The 21,510-nt window shown below is 36.0% G+C and overlaps 1 protein-coding gene across 4 annotated transcripts in view; it reads right to left on the reverse strand.

The window, feature by feature from the left end:
- COL11A1 (collagen type XI alpha 1 chain) overlaps positions 1-21,510 on the reverse strand; it is a 129,818-nt gene that overhangs the window by 75,893 nt on the left and 32,415 nt on the right. Inside the window, exons 5-13 of one of the 4 annotated variants that reach the window (XM_040072550.1) lie at positions 19,833-19,961; positions 9,445-9,561; positions 9,029-9,175; positions 8,740-8,835; positions 6,316-6,561; positions 3,692-3,754; positions 3,097-3,138; positions 2,651-2,713; positions 1,028-1,102 (exon numbers count right to left, since the gene is read on the reverse strand). In XM_040072550.1, the coding sequence (XP_039928484.1) occupies positions 1,028-1,102; positions 2,651-2,713; positions 3,097-3,138; positions 3,692-3,754; positions 6,316-6,561; positions 8,740-8,835; positions 9,029-9,175; positions 9,445-9,561; positions 19,833-19,961 (978 nt within the window). The remainder of the gene's footprint in view (positions 1-1,027; positions 1,103-2,650; positions 2,714-3,096; positions 3,139-3,691; positions 3,755-6,315; positions 6,562-8,739; positions 8,836-9,028; positions 9,176-9,444; positions 9,562-19,832; positions 19,962-21,510) is intronic. The other 3 variants (XM_040072551.2, XM_040072552.2, XM_040072553.2) reach the window with 3 other exon arrangements.

The raw sequence follows: 21,510 nt of genomic DNA on the forward strand, positions 1-21,510 counted from the left end.
TGGTTTCTTATTTAAAAAAGAGGCTAAAATAGACACATCTTGCCAGCAAGATGTCAATAAAAATATGTACCAAAATTAATTAATTCTTTGTACACTTGTAGCTACTCACATTAAAAATGTAATTTAATTTAAGGCAGACACAAATTTGAAAAACATTTGGTATCTCAAATAAAATGGTTTTGTGTAATTTTTGACAACTTCAGAATAAATTACAGAATACAATTTTAAATGCTCATTGCTGTGCTCCTGCACTGTTATTGCTAATGAAACTGCTGGCAAAAGCTTTGCAATGTTGCAGAAGTGCTAGCCTGCAACAAGAAGCACAGCTTTCCAAAGATATGGCATAGGTACACTGGATATCAGGGCCATGAATCTTGCACTGCCCACAACAGTTTGTCCAGTGTGCCTATGCCCAGAGTGGACACAGACCTTTTTCATCCATACACACACTTAGCAATAATTAATTCCAAGCACACAGTGCTTTTCGCACCCCAGCACAAGATACTTTAACAGCTTTGGGCTTGTTCCTCCACCTGCTAAAACAGATGGTGTTTTGCTTTGACTCCAGTGGGAGCAGAGCTGGCTATGTGCATATATTTCTATTCAAAGGATGCACTGACTCTTCAAAGAGGACACTGAAGTCTGATTTGAAGCATTTGGAATACTTAAAAATCTCCATTTCAATGAGACTTGAAAGCACACATGCCTGCTGGGAGTACAGGCCTTCTGTACAACAGCAAACTCCTTGTTTCAGGCATATAGTAGCAAAATATAGTTACTGTTAAAAATATAAGGTGGTTTTCACTTGTGTAGGTTCCAACCTGTCAGCCATGCAGGAGCTAAAGCATATGTTTTTTTGAGGAAAAAAAAGGCACCATATATACGAATTACAAACACACCATAAAAGAAATTCTGTATCATTCTTTCATTCCACAGACAAAATTAAATGAAACAAGAAAATACCTATATATTTCTTGAAAGACACTTCCAGTTTTTGTAGGCTGCTTACCGTGTAACCAAAACTTACCGGCAACATTAACATGGTACCTGGGGGACCAGCTAAACCATCAGCACCAGGAAGACCAGGGCGACCAGGTGGACCCTAAGAGAACAAAGACATGAGAGAAGAAAGGTGAGAACAAAAAGATTATAACGTAAGAGAAATCTTTTGGGTCATTTACATAAATTTACACTCATAGAGTGGCTTTGAAAAGACCTTAAAGATCTAGTTTCAACCTCCCTGTCATGGGTAGGGACACCTTTCACTAGACCAGGTAGCTCAAAGGCCCATCCAACCCTGCCTTCAACACTTCCAGGCATGGTGAACCTGTTACAGGGCCTCACCACTGTCAGCATAAGGAATTTCTTCCCAATATCTATTCTAAACCTGCTCTGTTTCCATTGAAAAACCTTCCCTTTTGTCCTATCACTATGGGCCCTTGTAAAAAAAAGGTCTCTCTCCACCTCTCTTGCAGCCTTCCTCCACAGCTCAGCCTGTAGTCACAGAAGAGGCGCACAAGAGTTGCAGAGGGGCAGAACCACCTCACGCGACTTGCTGCCCACGCTCCTTTCAGGCAGCCCGGATACGGTTGGCTGCAAGTGTATGTTACTGGGTCATGTCAAGCTTCTTGTCCACCAACACCCGCAAGTCCTTCTCTGCAGGGCTGCTCCCAATCCATTCTCCTCCAGCCTAATTGCTGCAATTATATATTTGTGTCGTGTCTGGTCTGTGACAGGCACATGACGTGCTCAGTCAAGAATTTCCTTATGATGAATTCAGTAAGCAGCCAGTTACAAAACTAAGCACTATCGGTAGTTCCATTACTAGGCGTTAAAATTCCTGTTTTATGAGTTCAAATTCTGGAATATTTAATTAATCTACAGGATAGAAATATGAAAGAAGCGTGGACACTGACTTACTAGCAAAGTAAAACATTGTTGGTATTTTAATATTATTTCATTATACAGTGATAGCCTCTTCCCAACATCTTGTATATATAAATACAGCATAGACATGCTGAATTCACTAGTAAACTATCATTCATAAAACACAGGAAAGTCTTTTAGTAGCTTATTTTCCTCAAATAAATATTTAGGCTGTTTTAAAATTGTTTTTGTGGTGGTGGTAGGAAAAGGCTTACGAGAACATGAAGACTAAAATATAGCTTAAATTTTAACTAATTTAATGACTTGATAGGTTTCTCAAGCCACGTATTATTTAATATGGCAAATAAATTCTTCCAAGACCATCTAAATATTATCCATCACTTTCAATATTCTCATGTGTTTTGATTCTGAAAGATTTTTTTTCCTCTATATTTGTACTGTAGCTGAGGCCATAATGATTTTTTAAAAATTCATTCAAATCAACATGAAATGTCTGTATCTGTTTCTTTAGTATATTTCAAAACACATCAAAGCAGAAAAATACAACCAAATCAGAACTTAAACTTCTTCCTGTATTTACAGCATATCTACTGCTAAGAAAAAGTTTGTCCAGATTCTCAGTTGATTTGTTTAGTTGAATGAATCAGCTTCAAATCCCTGAAGTTTCTAACCTCTGGATCTATTTCAGATCAGGATCTAACCCACCCTTGCAGCAATTAGTACAAGATGTCCCATGAATGCATGGGATAATCTGTTGACTTACCCTTTCACCAGGGTCACCTGGAGGACCAACGGGACCTTGTAGACCTGGGGGACCCGTAAGACCCTATAGAAAATGAATGACATAATTATGCTGAATGCTTGCAGACTTTTGAACTATTCTTTCTCGGAAAGTTACGGTGAACACATATTTGGATAAAGTCATTTATTAGACAGCATATTGTTTTTTCTTACAAAGATTTATAATCAATATTCAAAACTTAGATTTTCATGTGCCCTCAGCCTGTAGCCTGCTGTCACTGAAAATGTGAGATGACCCTTTTCTATAGAAAAAGTATTTCTAGACAGTATTTATATACCCTTCTAAAAGTGCAAAGTCTGAAATACATTTGGGAACTATAATATGACCAAAACTGTGTTAACTTGTGAATAGAAAAGTACAGTGGATAAATCAAATGCAATAAAGGAAATTGTGATTAATCTACTTACAGCAGGTCCTCTTGGTCCTGGTGGTCCCTCAATGAGCATGCCCTAGGGGTGGATGAAACACAACATTACATTTATTAGTTTGTAGAAAAACAGAAAATCTTTTCATCTGAACCACTTAAGTCTACATTTCTTAGAGTTTTGATAAACCTTTCCAGGAATCTTCTCTCTACAGTTACTAGAAAGAGAATCTGAATCATTGCATGGCACCAAAAGTGAGGAAGACTCCCTTGGCCTTGCTGAAACCTGTAGTGATGGCGTTACCTGTGCCTAAGCTAAAAGTTATCTGGGTAAATCTTTCTAAGATGTAGTTACTAGATGGCCTGAAGATCAGATCGATGATCTGCTTTCCTCTGTACAAGTTTCTCTTTTTCTTAAGGAACATGTGGTGAGTTCTTCATGTAACCGAAGGAGTAGCTGGAACAGGCCACTGTCAGAAATCACTTTTTACCATCCACATTACAGGGACTGTTTCAGAGATCATGGATAATGTGGATGCTGTCATCCCATCATGAAAAACAAGGTTTGATAACGATACATTAACAGGGAAGATAAGTTATATAGTGCTACTGAAAACCCCCCTGACATCTGTACTTACAGGTTCAATCACAGCTGGCTCTCCCTTTTGGCCTTTTTCTCCATAAGCCCCATGTCCTGTCACCTGGCCAATAAAAACAACCCCAAAAACAAAACTAAGTAGAAGGTCTAAGGAAGTGGTACAATAAAGAATTGCAGCAACCTGTAACTGAAAGCTAAAGCTGGAACTGGTCTGTACTATAAAAAATACATCACAGGTACAAACCATATAAATCACAAATACTTAATACATGAGAAATGGAAAATGCAAAAACTGGATGTGTGCTTTCTCCATTACTGGATATTGTCAATTTGTACTACTTGAGACCTGTATCCCATGAGTGTTTACCCCATTTTACATTAGAATTTTGAAATTAGAATATAAAACTTCTATGTGCAAGTCACAACATTGTTTCTTTTCTTATTTGTTTGGAAATATTCTTGGCAGTTGACAATAATCCTTCATGACTTTAAGAATTAAGCAGCCTAAAGTAAGATGGAAAGAAAGATCCCTTGGTTCAATGTGGACAGAACCTTTCAAGCTCCTAATTTCATTCATTAGACACCCACAACCTGTAAAGTAACCGGAGAAGGGTCTGTGATTTCATGGCATAAACGAGAAAGGAGATAAGTGGCACTGTGGACACTAAAGAATATTTCACGGATAACCGATGATGCCTCATCACTATCTGAATTAGCATCAGCTGCCAAATTCTTTGAGGACCAGCTCTGTGGGAATTTCTGGGTTCAAGATTAAGGTAACAGAAATACCCAAACCAGTATGTCAATAACACATACTAATGGAAGAAACAGATTCAAGTTCCAAACAAAGAAAAAGGAACTGAATTTTTTTTAAACCATGAGATAGTGTATTTTTCTTCAAAAGTACCTCTCTTGATTGCTAACATATCTACTAGAAATTAAGTTCTGACCAGTTTAAAATTTAAAATGCTTTTATTTTTTTATTTCAGAAGAAGTATTCAACATTTACTCTAAAATAGCTGGGGATTAGTAAGAATAGTAAGGATAATGTAACAGTATTTCTATATGAAATATTTTGGAATGGAAAAACAGAGATTTACAGACTGTACATTTTGCACTGACTAATAAAGGCACAGATCTCACTAGTAATGATGTTCACAAACCTATTGGTAGCTCATAAAAATCAAGTAGCAAGAGGTACAGAAAATCATGTTCTATTAGATTAACATAAATTACTTGTAAAAAAATGACATCAGGACTTCCATCTTTGGAAATATTTCCCCTTTCTGAAAGTTCCAAGACACTGAGTACTTTCCATCTTTTTTATCATAGGTAGAACTTCAGTTATTCTAAATACATTACATATCTCTGGTTCAGTACATGAGAACTGCAATAAAGCTTGCACAGACCAGAGCCTGTGTTCTAATCCAAGATCCCTAACTCCTTCAGCTTTGTATCAAGGCATTTTAAGTTGAAATTTACACCAGGGGATAGAGTCTACACCATCATTTGCTTAATGCAGGCACAAACAGTGCCTTATGGGCTCTTCGCTTCACAGATAATCTGACCTCTTCTGTGTCATTCTGCCACAGTGTCCCCATCTGGGGTAGAAGGAAAAGAGTACACTTGTATCACATTGCACAGATAAGGATCATTAAAAAATACAATGACCCCAACAGGGTTTAGAAAGGAGTGGTAAATGAAATACAGAAGGATGGGTTTCAAGGTTGGCAGAGAAAAGCATCCTCACAGTAGTTGCTGTTATTTCTTGGATCTTTTGTAAACTGAAGTTTTGTCTTTGTGAGGAGAAAATAAAGAAAAGACTGAGAAAATAGTGCAAACAAAATTCTCCTTTTCTACTATATTGAGGATCTTCCTAATTAAAAAATCCAAATGGGATTTTTTTCCTTCCAGTCTTAGCCATATTAGTTTTCTTTGCACATTCCACAGCTGGTAAACTGGTAAACAAGGTCTTGGCACAACTCAAGGAAAGTAAAAGCCTTGCTGTTTAGCCTATGATTAAGACAGAGGGAAAGAGAGCTATAAAACTCAGATTGAAGAGCATGATTCACAGGATCCATCATGTCATCCTATCTTTCTTTATATATACCAAGCTGTTAAATCACTTCTGCATGACCATAAACCTGCCACTGTTGACTAAGCTTATTTTCATGAAAGGGTTCAGAGGCCTTAACCTTCCCACTCATGAATTTTCTTCTTGGAAAGCAGCAAAAGCCATGGGATTCTAGACACCTATATGCACTTCTATTTCTTAAGGTAATCATATAAAAATATTAATTACAACACTTGTACCTGCATTAGAACTTATGTTTTTTCCAGCTTTAGCTCTAGTTTAGAAAGATTTTTATAACGGTTCCTTTTATAATCTATTATTTGAATTCCACCTCCTCTTTCCTTTCCCTCCCATCCTCCGCCCTCCCTTACTCCCTTCAGCAAATGAGACAAAAATTTTACATGATAAAAATAAAAGGTTCAAGATTACTAAAACAAGAGGATTGCCTTGATCCAAAAGCTATCAGAAATGGGAATATATCTAACATGTACAAGAAGTTCTGGATCAGGGTCTGTGCAGTTCTGAGACTGTGCAATTATAAAAGAATTTCTAAATTAGATTACTCTGCATTATGCCTCCAGTCAACTTACGGTTGTTTCTGTGATATCGGTCTCTGCAGGAACACCTGGACCAAACTCCTCATTAGTGGAATCAGTTGGTTTCTCTTCATATTCTTTATATTCATAAAAATCATATTCTCCTAAATCTCCATCTACCAGCAGATCAGATTCACTGAGGTCTACTCCTCTGCTTCCATATTCAGTTGCCTCAGTTTTTTTATCATAATCCTCTCCAGTTATGTATTCTTCAGCAAATACTTCTTCAACAGGATTTTGCTATTTGTATCAGTAGCAAAGATTTGGGAATAGGAGGAATATGTGGGTTATTGTTAGTAAAGCAATGTAAGCATACGCTCATCCACCATGATGACTTGTCAAAAGAAGAAAGAACAGTAGAACTACAGCATATTGTCTTTTAATTAGAGTCTGAAGGAATGGAAGCTCAGCCTTTCAGAGTAATTAAAAGATCTTTGTATAAGTAGTACAAAGAAGTAATGTTTTCATATGCTTTGGTTTTATTTCCAAAACCACTGAATTCAATATATCCAGTATTATGTGTACTGCTTGCGTAATGTTACTTTAGTGCCAAATATAGCTGAATTTCGCTGCTTGGTTTCACTCTTACAAGTATTCATTAATGGACATATGCAATGAGCAGTGAATAAGTTCAGATCTTTTTACAATAGCAATGTGGAGGAGGTGCAAGCATCACTTTAGTTAAGCCCAGTCTTTTTCATTATTTTCTTTCTATAAATACCAATGCTGAGCTAAACTTCTTTTCTCTTGTTAATGATTTTGAAGTTTATTTACCAGTTAAAGTCATGACTCATGTATATAATGGTAATTTATGTATTTTTTGTCTGAGTCAAAGTTACAAATCAGTACAAATCAGATTAATTTTAAGATTTCTGAAATCTAAGCTTTCATCTTAAAATACGTAAGTTGTCAAACCAAGCAAACAACATAAAAGCACTAAAGCAGTTTAAAAGAATGCTATATTTGAGATGTACAAAACCAGTTGTGAAATAAAGGGGGATTGCTTTATCCTATTATAGAGGTCTTTTGATAATTTTGCATACAGGATAGTTTTGAAAGAAATTGAAGTTCAGATATTGCCAATATAAAATGATCAGACAATATGAAGTAGTATGATCTTGAAAATATTCAGAAGCTAATCAACATCCAGTGTAAGTAAAAAATCTTGATCTAATAATGACATTGAAATATATTGCAATTAACATAGAAGGCCAGATTCTGATTTAACGCTTGCCTAATTCCATTAGTTACAGGAGTATGACTTCTAGCTTACAGCTGGAATAAACACCGAACAGAACCAATTCTAAGCCAAATTTTACCTTTATGAAGAAATGTTCTCGCCAAGGAGAGCATTTAGCACTTTAAATCTACCTCATTACAGCTCTACTATTGTACAGTCAGCTTAGAATTGCCCAGGAAACTGAATGATTTAGATATATCTATTGATCAACTTGTAAGAAGCAAACATGAGACTGAACACAAGAATGCTTTACAGCAAAATGAGTAAAACATACCATAGCTCACCTTCACCTTACACGATATATAGGAGGAAAACCATAGAAAAACAGGGACTCTTTTTCTCTTTTCAAGTATTCAGGAGAAAGGGGAGAGGGGGAGTTTTGTACATCTTTTAAGCAACAATCTTAATTTTGAAAGGAAAAGGTAAAAGAAAAATGTGAAAAATGTTTCTTAAAATCTGCCATCATTTTTCTAACACTAGTGCTAATTAATATGCAAACACATTAATCAACACTGGCTTAGGTGCAGTAATTTTAACAAAATAATGTTCAGACCTGTTATTTTTGCTTTCTAGAAATGCATTTTCCAACGTAAGTCAAAATAATTATTTTATCTTTTTTGACAGTTCAAATTATAATTTTTTTTTGACTAGAACAAGTGAAAATCAAGTAATTTGGTTCTGATAGCTGAAGAATTATGAAAAGGAAGCTATGGCTTCTGGCTCAACTTCCATATGCTGCAACGATGGAAGCCATTCTTTGTCTTGTGTTAGGCTCTTTTTATGCTGCACCTTAAAAATTACAGGAAATATTAGAGACTCCTCTTCCTATTAGATCAGGAAGACTATGTCTAATACCTAACCTAGTTTATGCTAGACATAGCTCCATTCACATCCACACTGAAAGTAGCAACACTACATTCCCACACAATATAGCACCGAATTATTTCCAGAATCACGAACTCTGCAGGCTGAAGATTCGGCAGATCTCTACAGAATTAGTGGGAGTTCTGCCCAAGAAAATAGTAGTTTCTGATACTGGCTGAGAAAGCATAAAATCACATTAAATGCTGGTAGAGTTTGTATCTTTTACATAGAAATCCATCCTTTTCAAATGCATTTGTACTTTTCTAATGACTGACACCTGGTGGGACAAGCATTTTCTTGAGAGACCTTATTACCTCATTTGCTTCGGTAGCTCTGGAGGGAGCTTCTGTCTGGGGCCCATAGTCACTTTCAGCTATGCTATAATCTTGAAAGCCGTCAATAACGTTGGCCTAGTATGAAAAAAAAAAAAAGTTATTAAAATAAATCATGTATGAAAAATTCAGGAGGTATTGCTGTTATTCTGGTTATGGTATTAGCCAGATGTATTCATCTAGTGGGGTTAGGTAATTTTTTTTTCTTATTATCAAAGATCTTCCAGTCTTGGTCTGGGAAAGATCTTGATTTTTTCTTGGCTACCTTTACCCCTAGTTTGTCTTTTGCTGCTGCTTGATAACTTTTCTTCTTCTTGAATGAATATTTTTCAGATTTTTTTGTGGTGGCCTTTTGAGGTTTGTCCTTTGAGCTAGCGGCCACTGTCCTCTTCTTCTTTTTGACCGTGGCTTTCTTTTTCTGCAAACGTTATGAAAGATGGAATGGAAAAACATAAATAAAATGAAAAGAAAACTGAGAAAGAGTGAATGAAAGAAGGATAACCAAATACGAGATGAATGCTGTCAGCCATGAGACGTTCCATCTCCAACTGAAAGCAAGGGTTACAGCTCCAAATAAAGATATGAGTGAGAGGAAAGCATTAAGCTCATATACAAAGACACAAATTGACAAACCATGTGGTAGGAGACAGCTGGACACCACACAACAAACAGATCAGATTCTGTTACCTCTGTTTGTGCTACTGTCTCTTCGAACAGTGGGAGTCCCTCTGTTACAGAATCAGTTTCTTTATAATCTGCATCCCCATACTCATAGTCATATTCGATAAAATCTTCTGGTGTGTACTACATTGCAAATGGAAAAATATCAAGCATTCCCATGTTAGTGGTAGAAAACTAGATCAGCAATACTGGAAAGCATCTTCACCTTTACTTAGGAATAATGTTTAACAAAATTAAGGCAGTATGAACAATTCAATTCATTTAGGGAAAAAAAACCCACAGCTTCTTATTTCTTTCAAAGCACAGCACAAAAGCAGTAAAAAAAGTAAGTAGTAATGCCAGGAAAAATATCTCTTTTATTGGACTGCAAAGAAGAATCAAGTATAATTTTGACTACTGGGAGCACCAACAGATATATATATATATATTAAATATATATATGGTGAAACCGTATATATATATTTAATCTTTAAATTTCAAATAGTACCTCTGTTACCTGTAATTTTTTAAGGTGACCAGAAGAGCAGAGATGTCAATATCTGACACGAATAACTATTTTCAGATACAGGAAAGAGGCCACAGCTCACAAGTAAACATGGCTATCTTCCTCCTGTTTGATGTCGAGTTTGAAAACCAAGGCAGCTCCATGGTATAAATTTCCTGAGCAAATGCCTCACTGCTGTAATTTCATTTCAGATTCAGCTTCTGTAAATTGCTCCATAGCTCTGTTTGTATAATTTTTATCGAATGAAGATTTGGCACACAAACTTTTACAAGAGAAAGCAGCTTTAGAATTGGCTTGTGCAGTGTTGCGAGCATGATCTAGGGAGCCAGGAACTCCTGAGCTGTACTCTTGGCTGTGCCAAGAAGATCCTGGTCTCCGCATTATCTGCACCAAGTACAACTCATCAGAACAGAGAAGAAAGGGCAGCTTTCCACTCCTACCATGCTTGAAGCTACAAGAACTGATTGGCCTGGGAAATTAAAGCAGACTCTTGGTTGCTACGAGTTCTCTTTATGTGCCTACGGAGCTAAAAGAAGGCAGAATCATGGCCAGAGTCTGGACAAGTGTTTGCTTTCCCTTTAGGAAGAAATATTCAAATGGGCCTCATGTGAACTTGTCCCTTCTGAAATCTCTCTCCTGTTAAAAGTCAGCATCATTGTCTGTAAAATGAAGACAATATCTGTTTGTTTCATTATGTTGATGAGAGAGAGAGAATTAGTACCTTACACTTCCAAATCAGTCTGAGGATTCATAGAAGTCACCATTATCAGAAAGAGATGGACACGTTAGAACAAATTACCAATTAAAATAGATCTCCATATTCCAAACTATATTCTGTCTACCATGTGACCAAAACATTGGTTTAACTCTGGCAATGTTTTTTGATAACTTTTTTTAACTTACGATTTTAATGCACAGAAATTGATTTCCTCAGTTAGCATAAGACTAATGCTGAAAAGCCCTTAATCACTTAAAAATCCTTTTACATGGTTTTCTATTACTCCACTACTGTGACTCCTCAGTCTTACTATGATCAACAGCTTTTCTTAAAAAGAAGACATATTTTTCTTCAGAAGGCAGATGTTTTTTGCTCAATTGTCCTTTGATAATTTCTACCCTTGCACATAGAAACTGATTAATCAGGAGATTTGATAAACATTTAAAAAGGATGTAACATACTTTTGGTACTTGTTCAATACTATATTGCACATTAATAAGAACACTTCAAACTACATTTGAAATAATGAAATACCATTTTAGGTGGAGAATATCCTTTATATCTGCCTCATATAACATAAGCAATGCTTTGATTTCATCAGTGGTATCTTTTCCATTACCAATAAAAGTTGATACTATTTATAGTCTTCAAAACCATGGTAAGTAATACGTGATTATTGTCTCCCTGTTCAGCGAATTAAGATTCAGTCCCAACCCCAGGGAAATCAATGAAACATGTTTGACCTATACCTGGTTGCTGAAGGGCCTCACGTGCAGCAATTATATATTTACAGGTCTGTTAAAGTATAAAAGCACGTTTTCTAGCTTGTGCAGTTCTGGAAATACAACTCGATACAACTTGTCTCTAAAGAAGGGTGCCACTGCCACCCAAAAAAGAAAATGCAACAACAAGTTTCTAAGAGACCACAAGCAGCCACAAAAAGGAAGTAAGGGAATAGCCACATAGATAAAACCCGACTTTTTGAAATAGTTACAGAATAGTATTGAAATTGCAGTATATATTTGGAAATTACAAAAATGTCTGCAAGTCATTTGCTTATCTTCTCTGAAACTAAGTTTATCCACAAGGCAAAAAACAGTATTCAGTATTCAGGAATACCTCTCTAAATTCAGTCATTCTACCCTAACAGTGGTAACAAATTCCATACTTTTAAATGCTTCCTCAGCCAAACAACATGAATCAAACACTGCTATGCAATTTTTACTGGAACCCAAGCAAAAGACATTACCTATGTTAAATAACATCCAATATCTTAAGAGGTAAGTGGAGCAACATTTTTGAGAGAACTACCATGTCGTTAGCCAGATTTAGGTTGAATATGCTGTTAAGAGTTTGTTTTAGTAACTTATAGACACATAGATTCCTCTTTAGTAAGGATTGTAAACCTATTCTGAAACTGGAAGCATTCATTCCAGCAGTCACTTTGACCAACTGTCAATTAAAATATACCTCTGTGTTGCTCAGTATTATAACTGTTTTGCAAATCTCAGCTTTTCTCAAGGTATGCTGAATGGCTGTACTGAATTGTGCCAACCACATGACCAATAAAATTGCAACAGTGGGTTTCACGTAGTTTTTCAGAGGCCATAAACTAAACAGAAATGTTGATTGGGGGGAAAAAAAAGGAAGGAAAAATATCTGTGCCAAATATGCTAGTATTAAAAAGGAAGTAGTGAATAAGCTGATATTTATGCTAAAAGGCCTAGTTCAAAAGTCAGAAACTTATGAATGAGAACTAGAAAACATACAAAAAAACCCAAGTATGTGGACAGATCTATTGCATCATGCATAATCATACAGAAAATACTTTTGGGTGTCGTGCTTCACTCATTTCTGTTAAAGAAAGTGAAACTTTCCTTATATGCAAAATTTGATCACAAATACAAGAGTATATTTTGGTTGCACTAATATGAAGGCACACGGAAAGAAATAATAAGGATGGATGAGAATTGGGGAATGACAATTTCCATGTTGGAGTCAGACTACTGCCAAGCATGTGAAGATCTTCCAGTTTGAGAGCACAGTATCAGAGGGGTATTATGAAAATTCTTGAACTTACAAGCCAGGACATGTGGCCACTTTGCCGAAATCATATTCAAGTAGTTTTGAAATCACAGTACTTTGTAGTCCCGCCAATACAAGGAGGACAAGTGAAAATATGTAGTAGCCTAAACATTCTACAAGATAAATTTAATTCTTAGTAATCTTTCCTTTCCCAAGGAAAGATTTTTTTTTCCTGGAAGACCAACAATCCTAATCTTTCAAAACAGTTGATGAACAGAAAATACGTTTTGTATTGAACTCCAGGGCTCCTGGTGCAAAGAGTTAAATATAGATGCAAAATCTCCCAGGTGCATTTCCTGAGGCACAATCTGTCCTGATGGAGGAACACATCTCTACACCCCTGGCTGATGCAAAGATGTACTTTAGAAATATGATTTACTCACAAAATGGTTTTACCAACTCAACTGTGATGAAGGTTGTTCCCCGTTTTTAACAGGAGACAACAGGACTAGAGAAGGACTAATCAGGTAAATGAAGACTAAATATACAAACACCAGGGACAGATTTAACGGCTATAGTCACCTGCTGTGAAGCTGGCAACTTGCACTTACCCTGCCATCAACAGTTAAGACTGGCTATGTGGCACATGCCCTTTCTTTTTCTGGAGCTACACAACCAAAAGGTCACCTTTATCAGATGATCAGAAAGAGGGGTAAGATCCACTCAGTTTGACCTCAACGAACCTTGAGAAAAGCTCCAATACATTTTGGATATGCAAAACCCAGGCCCTGCTTCACAGGCCCCCAGTTCACAGAAGCTGGTGAATTCACAGAAATCTATCATAGTTGCACTACTAATCAGGGAAAGATAATAAGACTCATGAATATATAGGAGAAAGGATCTAGAATTCCAAAATAAATATTAGGTTAAGCTCAATGAGGGATTTCAGCTAAGAGATGTCAGGTAACACATACTTCAGATGTGATGCAATTTTGCTCCTCTTGCTTTTCTATCTTCTCTAATAAGACCACCAATAATTACTAACCAGCCATTCCTGTAATGAATATTGCATATGACTATTTTCTTACAAATGAAAGGAAGAATGAAACCTGCTGCTTTTTGATGGGATAAAATGTTTCCATTATGACCTCATGGTTTCTTCACCGGAGCGATTATATTACACTACCAGATCATCATGCAATTCCAGTTTAAAGAGATGAACTGTTTTCTTCATCAGATGAATTTTAGAAGCAGAGGATCAGCAGCATGCAAGGCCTATTTGAACTGGGAAATAATTTAAATATTCTAAAGGAAACCTTACTTTGGAAACTGATTTTTCTGCTCTCCATACTCTGAAAATCTAACCTCCCATTCCAAAATGTAGATTTTAGTAAATTTTGATTTACATTTCCAAATTAAAATAATTAATAAACTAAACCCTAAACCAGAAAACAGTCATATGCTTGGTTTTTCCATTGCCTAAAGATTATGCTAAATCATGTGCAAGCTAAAGAGACAAAGACGATTTCAAAATATTCTAGGCTCACTCACACTTTAGAAATGCAATAAAATAAAGGATGCCAAGCAAAATGTGAGTTTTAAAAATCAGCTGCAGTAATATAAACAAATAAATAGAATATGCCAATCTTAGGGCAGAAGTAAAGTTAAAAGATTTATCAGATGGTCTCTTCTACCATATAGTCCTTATATTGCTCATAAAAGTGATACAAACAAGGAGATAAAAGGAGATTAGAACATTATCTTCAGTTTCAAGAGACAACCCATTTCAAATGGAGAATAAGACTCTTAAGGTTCTTTATTATATTACTCCCTTATATAAAAAATCTATATATCTGTGCAAAGAAAAAGAGAGCTAGGAAGATCACTATTTTTAATATCCACTAAATTAGCTAACTGCAGTTCTAAAGATAACAATAAAGATAAAACTAAACATAAAAATAATAATCTTTCTGCATTTTCCAGAAAACTAGTTTTTCTGATCAGTCAAACACACAAAAGACACTAAATTAACATGTTCTGGTAGGATGCTTGAAGCCTCCAAGTCAATATATTTGGGGGCCATTTACACTCTTAATTTGCCAATTCATTTCATTAAAGGAAAACATTTCACATCTCCAAATAATCCATTAGTTTGGGATAGATCCAAAATAAATGAAGCCTAGTTCCTTTAGGGAGGCATTTCTTCAGCAGAAATCAGACTGTGTATTCACTGTGTTACAGAATAATCTTCCAAGGGAAGAACTGAAAGCCTGATCGCTTGTTCCTTTGAAAACTAGACCAGATGATACTCCAGAAAATATACTGCCTAACATCAAGGATGATGAAGACTGGCTAGGTCTGTCACTGCTCCAATGTCTGTGAGCTGGCCAAGCATATGTGATTGAACTGGAAAGGAATTGAATACATTTCCATTTATAGTAAAAAGGGGTTTGAAAACAAGACAGAGGCCAGAATGTTCACAAGGTATTTATAAGAAAAGCAAAGGTGTGTATCTATTAGAAAAGCAATGTTGATAGTTTTAAAATATAATTTCAAACCTACATGGGATCCTTAAAACCAAGGCAGACATTCATTGTGAAAAAACCCAAAAGATTTCTGAACTTCTAGGTAACACCTTGTTGCGTAGTGCCAACTGCTGAGGTCATCACTCTGACCTTGACAAGCTACAGAGATTCATACCTGGCTAATCACAAGCAAGAACAAGGAAAACTGACGCACGCTTCAATTAAAACATGTCTTGAAGATGGAAATAAATGATAATAAATGAGTAAAGTGTTTGGATATTACTATTAATCTACTGCTCTCCTGTTTTCAGACTGAATGACACTTAGGTCTGATGAACAAATCCCAGAGGAGTAGAAACATTCTGTATAGGGAGGGTTCTGACATGCATCTGTCCCAACAGCTCAGCCCGAGCTGCTCACACAGAGCCCACAGTCCTGGCCAGCAGCCAAGGGCAACACACTCTGCAGAGCCTGAACACAAAAGGTAGCTAGAGGTTGCCCAGTTAAATAAATCTTGCTTAGGCATATAACACAGTCACTTGGGTCCAGAAAGGGACTGGCTGAATTGAAATGGAAATATAAAGACCCAATCAGGTCGAAAGCTTGTATCTTGAAATCCTCAGGTCACCCCTTGCAGGAAGAGAGAAGCGAGGATGCAGGAGTTGACCTTGCTGAGGGAGAAGAATGGCATGGGGGATCAGGACAGCACAGCTGGGTAAGCCTGCAGACAAGGGCTGAATTTAAGATAAGCCCTCCCTTTCTAGGCTCACAAGTTCTATGTCTATTCACAGCTTACTATTTTTGTGAATCCCACTGTGAGATGCTTGATGCTTCCTGAACTTTGTTTAAGGTAAACTTGGCATTTGATTCAGCCATGAAGAGATCCTGTAAGTAAAAAGTAGGCATCGAAATTCTCTCTGTTGGATCACTAAACTGCAGTTTGAATGAGATGCAAAAGCAAAAGAAACAAGAAACAGAAATCTCACTGCAGCACTTAAGGTATCATTAATAAAGACAATATGATTACAAATCAGCGCCCAGTAAATTTACATGTGAGAACACAGTAAAGGTCTTAAGGCCTTGAGAAAAACTCAAATTTTAAAAAACAAATATTTCATTCCTGATGTTGCAGTGATGTGACATGCACTCTCAGGCTCATTTAATGGAAACTCACACTAAATATTCCATAATTTTTATGATTTTATGGTTGGTAATTATTTTTAGTCTAGATGAAGTCTTAGACCCTTCCCATAACAAACATATAGACAATTCCACCAGCTGAACTGGAAAGAGGGCATAGGGTGGAAATAAATTCAGAAAAGGACTCATTTAAATCAGCCTATTGAAAGAAATGCCCCAAAACCTAAAATGCTGGATATATTGCCTAGAGCAATAAGGATTACATGCAGCTAAACAAAGTACTTATGCCCTTAAACCAGTATCTTTTTACCTAAATCCTTTTCTCTCAATGCTTCTTCAGTGGTCTAAAAATACTTTTCAGACTGAATGCCTTCCTAGGCTGTGAGCTTGCCAGGAGACTACAAAAGTGTGCAATTTCAAGAGAAATCCTATTCATCTTCCTAAATACAACTTCACAAATATAATTTTCTACTTTACAGATGAAAAGTCAATCAATTCCTTTGGGTTTTGTAATCAGTGCTGGCAACACACATTAATAGGCTCTGAAATCACATAATTTATCTCTAAGCCAAGTATCAGTTTCTTATTCTGGACTGCAATAATTCAAAAGCTCTGAGATATAAGGCCAAAAGGGACCATCAGACCACCATGGCTAACTCTTGCGTACTTGCAGACTTCAAAACTTTCTACAGTCACTCTGTAACTGAGTCAGTTAAAAGTATGAATAACGTTTCCCCAAACTTTCAGAAAGGTAGCTATCCTTGGCTGGAAGATATCTAGAGATTCACCATTTTAATAATTTGTTCTTTCTCTCCTAAAAATGTTAGAATATTTTGAGGCTAATGCCCAACAAATATTTTCAGCTTCAGCTGGTTTAATCCAGACTTTGAAGACACAATCCTGCCTAGACTTTTGCCCAGTTTTCTCCGTCCCTTCTTTCTACCACAAGAGTTTGTGTAAAAACATTGAAGATCAAACCATGAAACCAATCAAGCTGAACAATAATCTTTCCATGGTGGCTTTCAGCATGATTAGTGTCCCAGATGGGGACAATGTGCTGCAGATGAAAGGTTCTTCTGTTACCACATGCACGCAGACTGTTATTGCAGTGTACTGAGTTCATCATGTTTGCCCTGCAGTAATTTCTTTGGCTTGTATGTGCGTAACGTTGCCTTTAGTTGTGTTACCATCACTGTTTACTGCTCTGCAGTATCATTACTCTGACAAATTTTAATGCCATCCATTTTACACACATTTCTATATTTTTAGCACAATTACTAAGAAACTCTACTAAAAATTTAATTCAGTGACAGCTCATTGTTTATAGTAATTTTGGAAATAAGGCACCCAGAGTCAAATATCTTTGTTGGGTACTTTACCATACAATACTTTTTTTTTTTTTTTTAATTAAAATTTCATATGTTGAAAAGTCAGAAGCTTAGCAAAGGTCTAAGTCTATAAATTCTATTAGATATCACTAATCAAAGTTGTAATCTGCTCAAAATATGTACTCAAGCATTTTAAAAATCATTTTCCTTAGAGATTAACTGCAAATATATTTTTATCTTTTAACATCATATTTAGTTTTGCAATTACAGTTTACAAAAATCAGCACTTCTATAACTTCTTTCAGTACCTAAATAAAGCTTGTTTCATTTATTTCCTTAAAATAAACTATCTCTGTGATCTGACAGGATGCTTTTCAAAAGATAACAAAGTAGCCTGCCTCCACAAGCTTTCTTTTTACTATTTTGCAAACAATTCCATAATTCTATAAATTCAATCAATCTGGATTTATTCTACTGCATATTTTTCATATTGGTAGCACTGCTGATAGGATTATTTTAGATCACTACTACACATTAAAGAGTTCTATTGACTTCACTGGGAATATTTATAAAAAGTGACACATAAACTCATGGAGCACAACAAGGAAATCATGTCTTATGCCAGAAAGCTAAGCAAAATAATCCAATCACCAATCTCAGCAAAAAACCGAAATAAATAGAAACAGCAGTTCTCCATTTTATTAATCATTAAGTGCTTTTCAATTTCTTTTCAAATTAATTTTAAAATGTTACGCTACAAATTAAGATCTTTGATTTTACTTTTTTCTTCGTAGGTCCTCCCACAAGCTCTGTGTGTTGCCAAGAGGAAAAAATAGGCTTTGAAAAGCATATTATAAACCACTAAATCCAAGAACAACCAAATAGCAGCAAAACCCATGAAAGTTCCCAAATTTTCTTTGAAATTTAATTATGGAAAAAAACCAAAACAAAAACAACAAAAAAACCCCTCTTGCTATTTTTTTGTCTTTACATAAATTACCAGCAATATTCTTTCAATCTGTTCTGGTTTGGAATATGGAGATCCAGGTATGCAGGCACACAGACAGCAGGTCCTCTGGGATCCTCCTGAAAAGCCCAGACCCCACACACTGTAATGCAGCCTGAAGTCCTTTGCCTCTGTATAGGTGACTGGACACATCTTGAACTATACCTCAGATGGAATGGATGTGGGAGGAAGCCCCTCTGAAAGAAATTCTGCACCCTATGGGCCTTTGTCTCCTGCTGACATAATTTTCATGCAGAATAAATAGTAACAACAAATGAAATTACCATGTGTTTAGGAAAAGTTCACTCTCAAAACAGGCTCAAAGCAGACATCTAAGAACAATTCAGCCAGTTTTTAATGCTGATCTCTTGAGCAATCAGTAGTAATAACCAGTCAGATCACACATGGTGCATACTAGCTGTCCAGAGCCAAGGTCAGTTATGACTTGATACATTTTGGACAAGCTTTTAACTTTACACTGTCCAATGCAAGTACTTAGAATGTGTACAACAATACATAAAGTGCTCAGAGGTCTAATCTGAGGAACTATCTTGACCTGGGTGAATTACTCAGTTTGTGGCTGTGAGAACTGTCTACAGTGACTAATGGTTTCTCTAAATATCTTTCATGTTTCTGGGAAAAATTCCTACTCTGTTTTGTCCTTGTTGGTTTAGCTCCTATGGGTGGAACTGGCTGAAATACTTTCGTGTGCACATGCATTCATGCACGCAGATCATTAAAACATGGGGCACTTTTAACAGGAGAAGTTTACAATTGTGGGAAACTCCAAGCTCCTACATCTTCTAAATGTGGCATTTGTTGATATCCAGCATCAGTAAAATTACAGACCTACGCAGGAAGAATAAATATGCATGAGTAGACAAACTCATATTGCTAATTTTTTTTTAAATAATTACAGTCTAACTTCATTGAGAGTGCTGGTTGCTCAAATACCATTAGGGTGATAGGTTCCTTCAAATGCTTGACATAAATGAGTGGACAGCAAAAATGAATTCATTCCTGCAACCTGATTTCTTCACCTCTAGAACAATGCATGCCATTTAGCTGGAAGTGTTCCTTGGGTAACTTTTCTCCAGCACAACCACTAATGTGCAATAAATCCAGTAATACATGACTGATTACTCACCTCATCAACTCGAGGATCTTGAGCCTGAGCAGCATTGGGCACTGGGGAGTCACAGTCTGGGCTATAATGCTCACAATAGTCAAATGCAGCTCTGGGATCAGCTATAATCAGCAGCTGCTGGATCTCACCCTGCAGAAAAGCATATGCAGATTAAATAACAAAACCAAAGGTAGTCTACAGTTCATCAGGAGTACAGAGTTCGCATTCAGAAAGAAAACCAGGCATATAATACTTAGATATTTCCATCTGTGGTTATAAATAACATATCCACTAAATTTCTGGTGCTGTTATGGAAAACAACTATTGTCCACATGGCAAAACAATGCAAATTAATACCAAATGGACTAGGTGCAAAATTTTGGCTTAAAATCATGTCTGGTTTTGAAAGGAGAGAGTGGGAATGTGTAAGTCCCGATCTGTGATTTTCATGCTGTTTGTTTACTTCTTCACTGGGAATCAGTCTAAATTCCTAAGATTTAATTCAGGGCACTTCCTATTACCAGCATGCAGCTCAGCATGCAAGTGATCAACAGTATAATTCTGAGTTACCATCACATAGGCATTCCCAAGGACAATAAAATAAAAAAATAAAAATAAAATAAAATAGTCTGTACCAGAGACAGTTTATTTGAATAAAATATAATTAAGTGAGCACTGTATAAATACGCACTATAGAATGTGTTGGAAAAAATGTAAAATAAAAAATGCTGGTTTTGCTTCTGTTCCCATATATCATGCATAAAAACAACATCACAGAAAGAGACCCACTATTCTGGATAATAAAAATGGCTCTGCTGAGATCCCCTACAGAGAACTTGTATGTTTTTTTTCCACAGAAAGCTGTCTGGTATCCAGTGTGTTTCTTAACATAGTGGTACTCTTTAAGCAGCATTAGGTTAATTCCTGCCAACATTTCCACTATAAATTTTCTCATCCAGGAGCTTCTTATGCTCACATAAAAATAAGTTTGTTGGAAATTGGCACACGTTCTTGGTCAAAACCCATTAATTTTAATCTCTCACTATTTCCCCACAAGGGGGTGATTTTTAAGATTTATACACATCTAATATGATATTATTTTGGTTTTATCCAAAATAGGGGCAAATCAATACCTTTGTTAGGATACCTGTGCATGTTTTGTCTTTAAAGACAAGATATCATAGCTGATGAAAATCTACAGGTGGGAAAATTTGCAATTCTCTCAGTATTTCCAGAATCACTTTACATCTATTGTAACAGTAACCTTTAACAAATTAAGAAAACTGTAGAATATTTTAAACAGTAAATAATAATTGCAACATTCCTTCTTTTCAAATTGAAAAAACAGAGACATAAGCAAAATTTCCTCAAACTGAAAAGAAAATAAGTCAAACAATAATCTGCAATTTTACTAGTTCTACAACTTTTTTATTAAATTTTCAGTCATAAAGTAGGAAATCGTTTCATAGCACATAATGGCTATATGTTACAAGCCTGCTTTTTACAGTACTCTAAGCCCACTTCACTTCTATAGACTCATATGTGTCTCAATTAATTTAGATTTAGAATATTTTTTCTAAGCTTCCATAAATACTCAAATGCAGCAATTTGTTTCTCTGTCAGCAGTTCTGGACTGTCTCCTTTATTCTCCCTAATTCACTAATGCTTCCTGATTTGGACATCTTACAAAACCTACTAC

The sequence above is a fragment of the Hirundo rustica genome, chromosome 9, assembly GCF_015227805.2.
Source record: "Hirundo rustica isolate bHirRus1 chromosome 9, bHirRus1.pri.v3, whole genome shotgun sequence".
Taxonomy (NCBI): domain Eukaryota; kingdom Metazoa; phylum Chordata; class Aves; order Passeriformes; family Hirundinidae; genus Hirundo; species Hirundo rustica.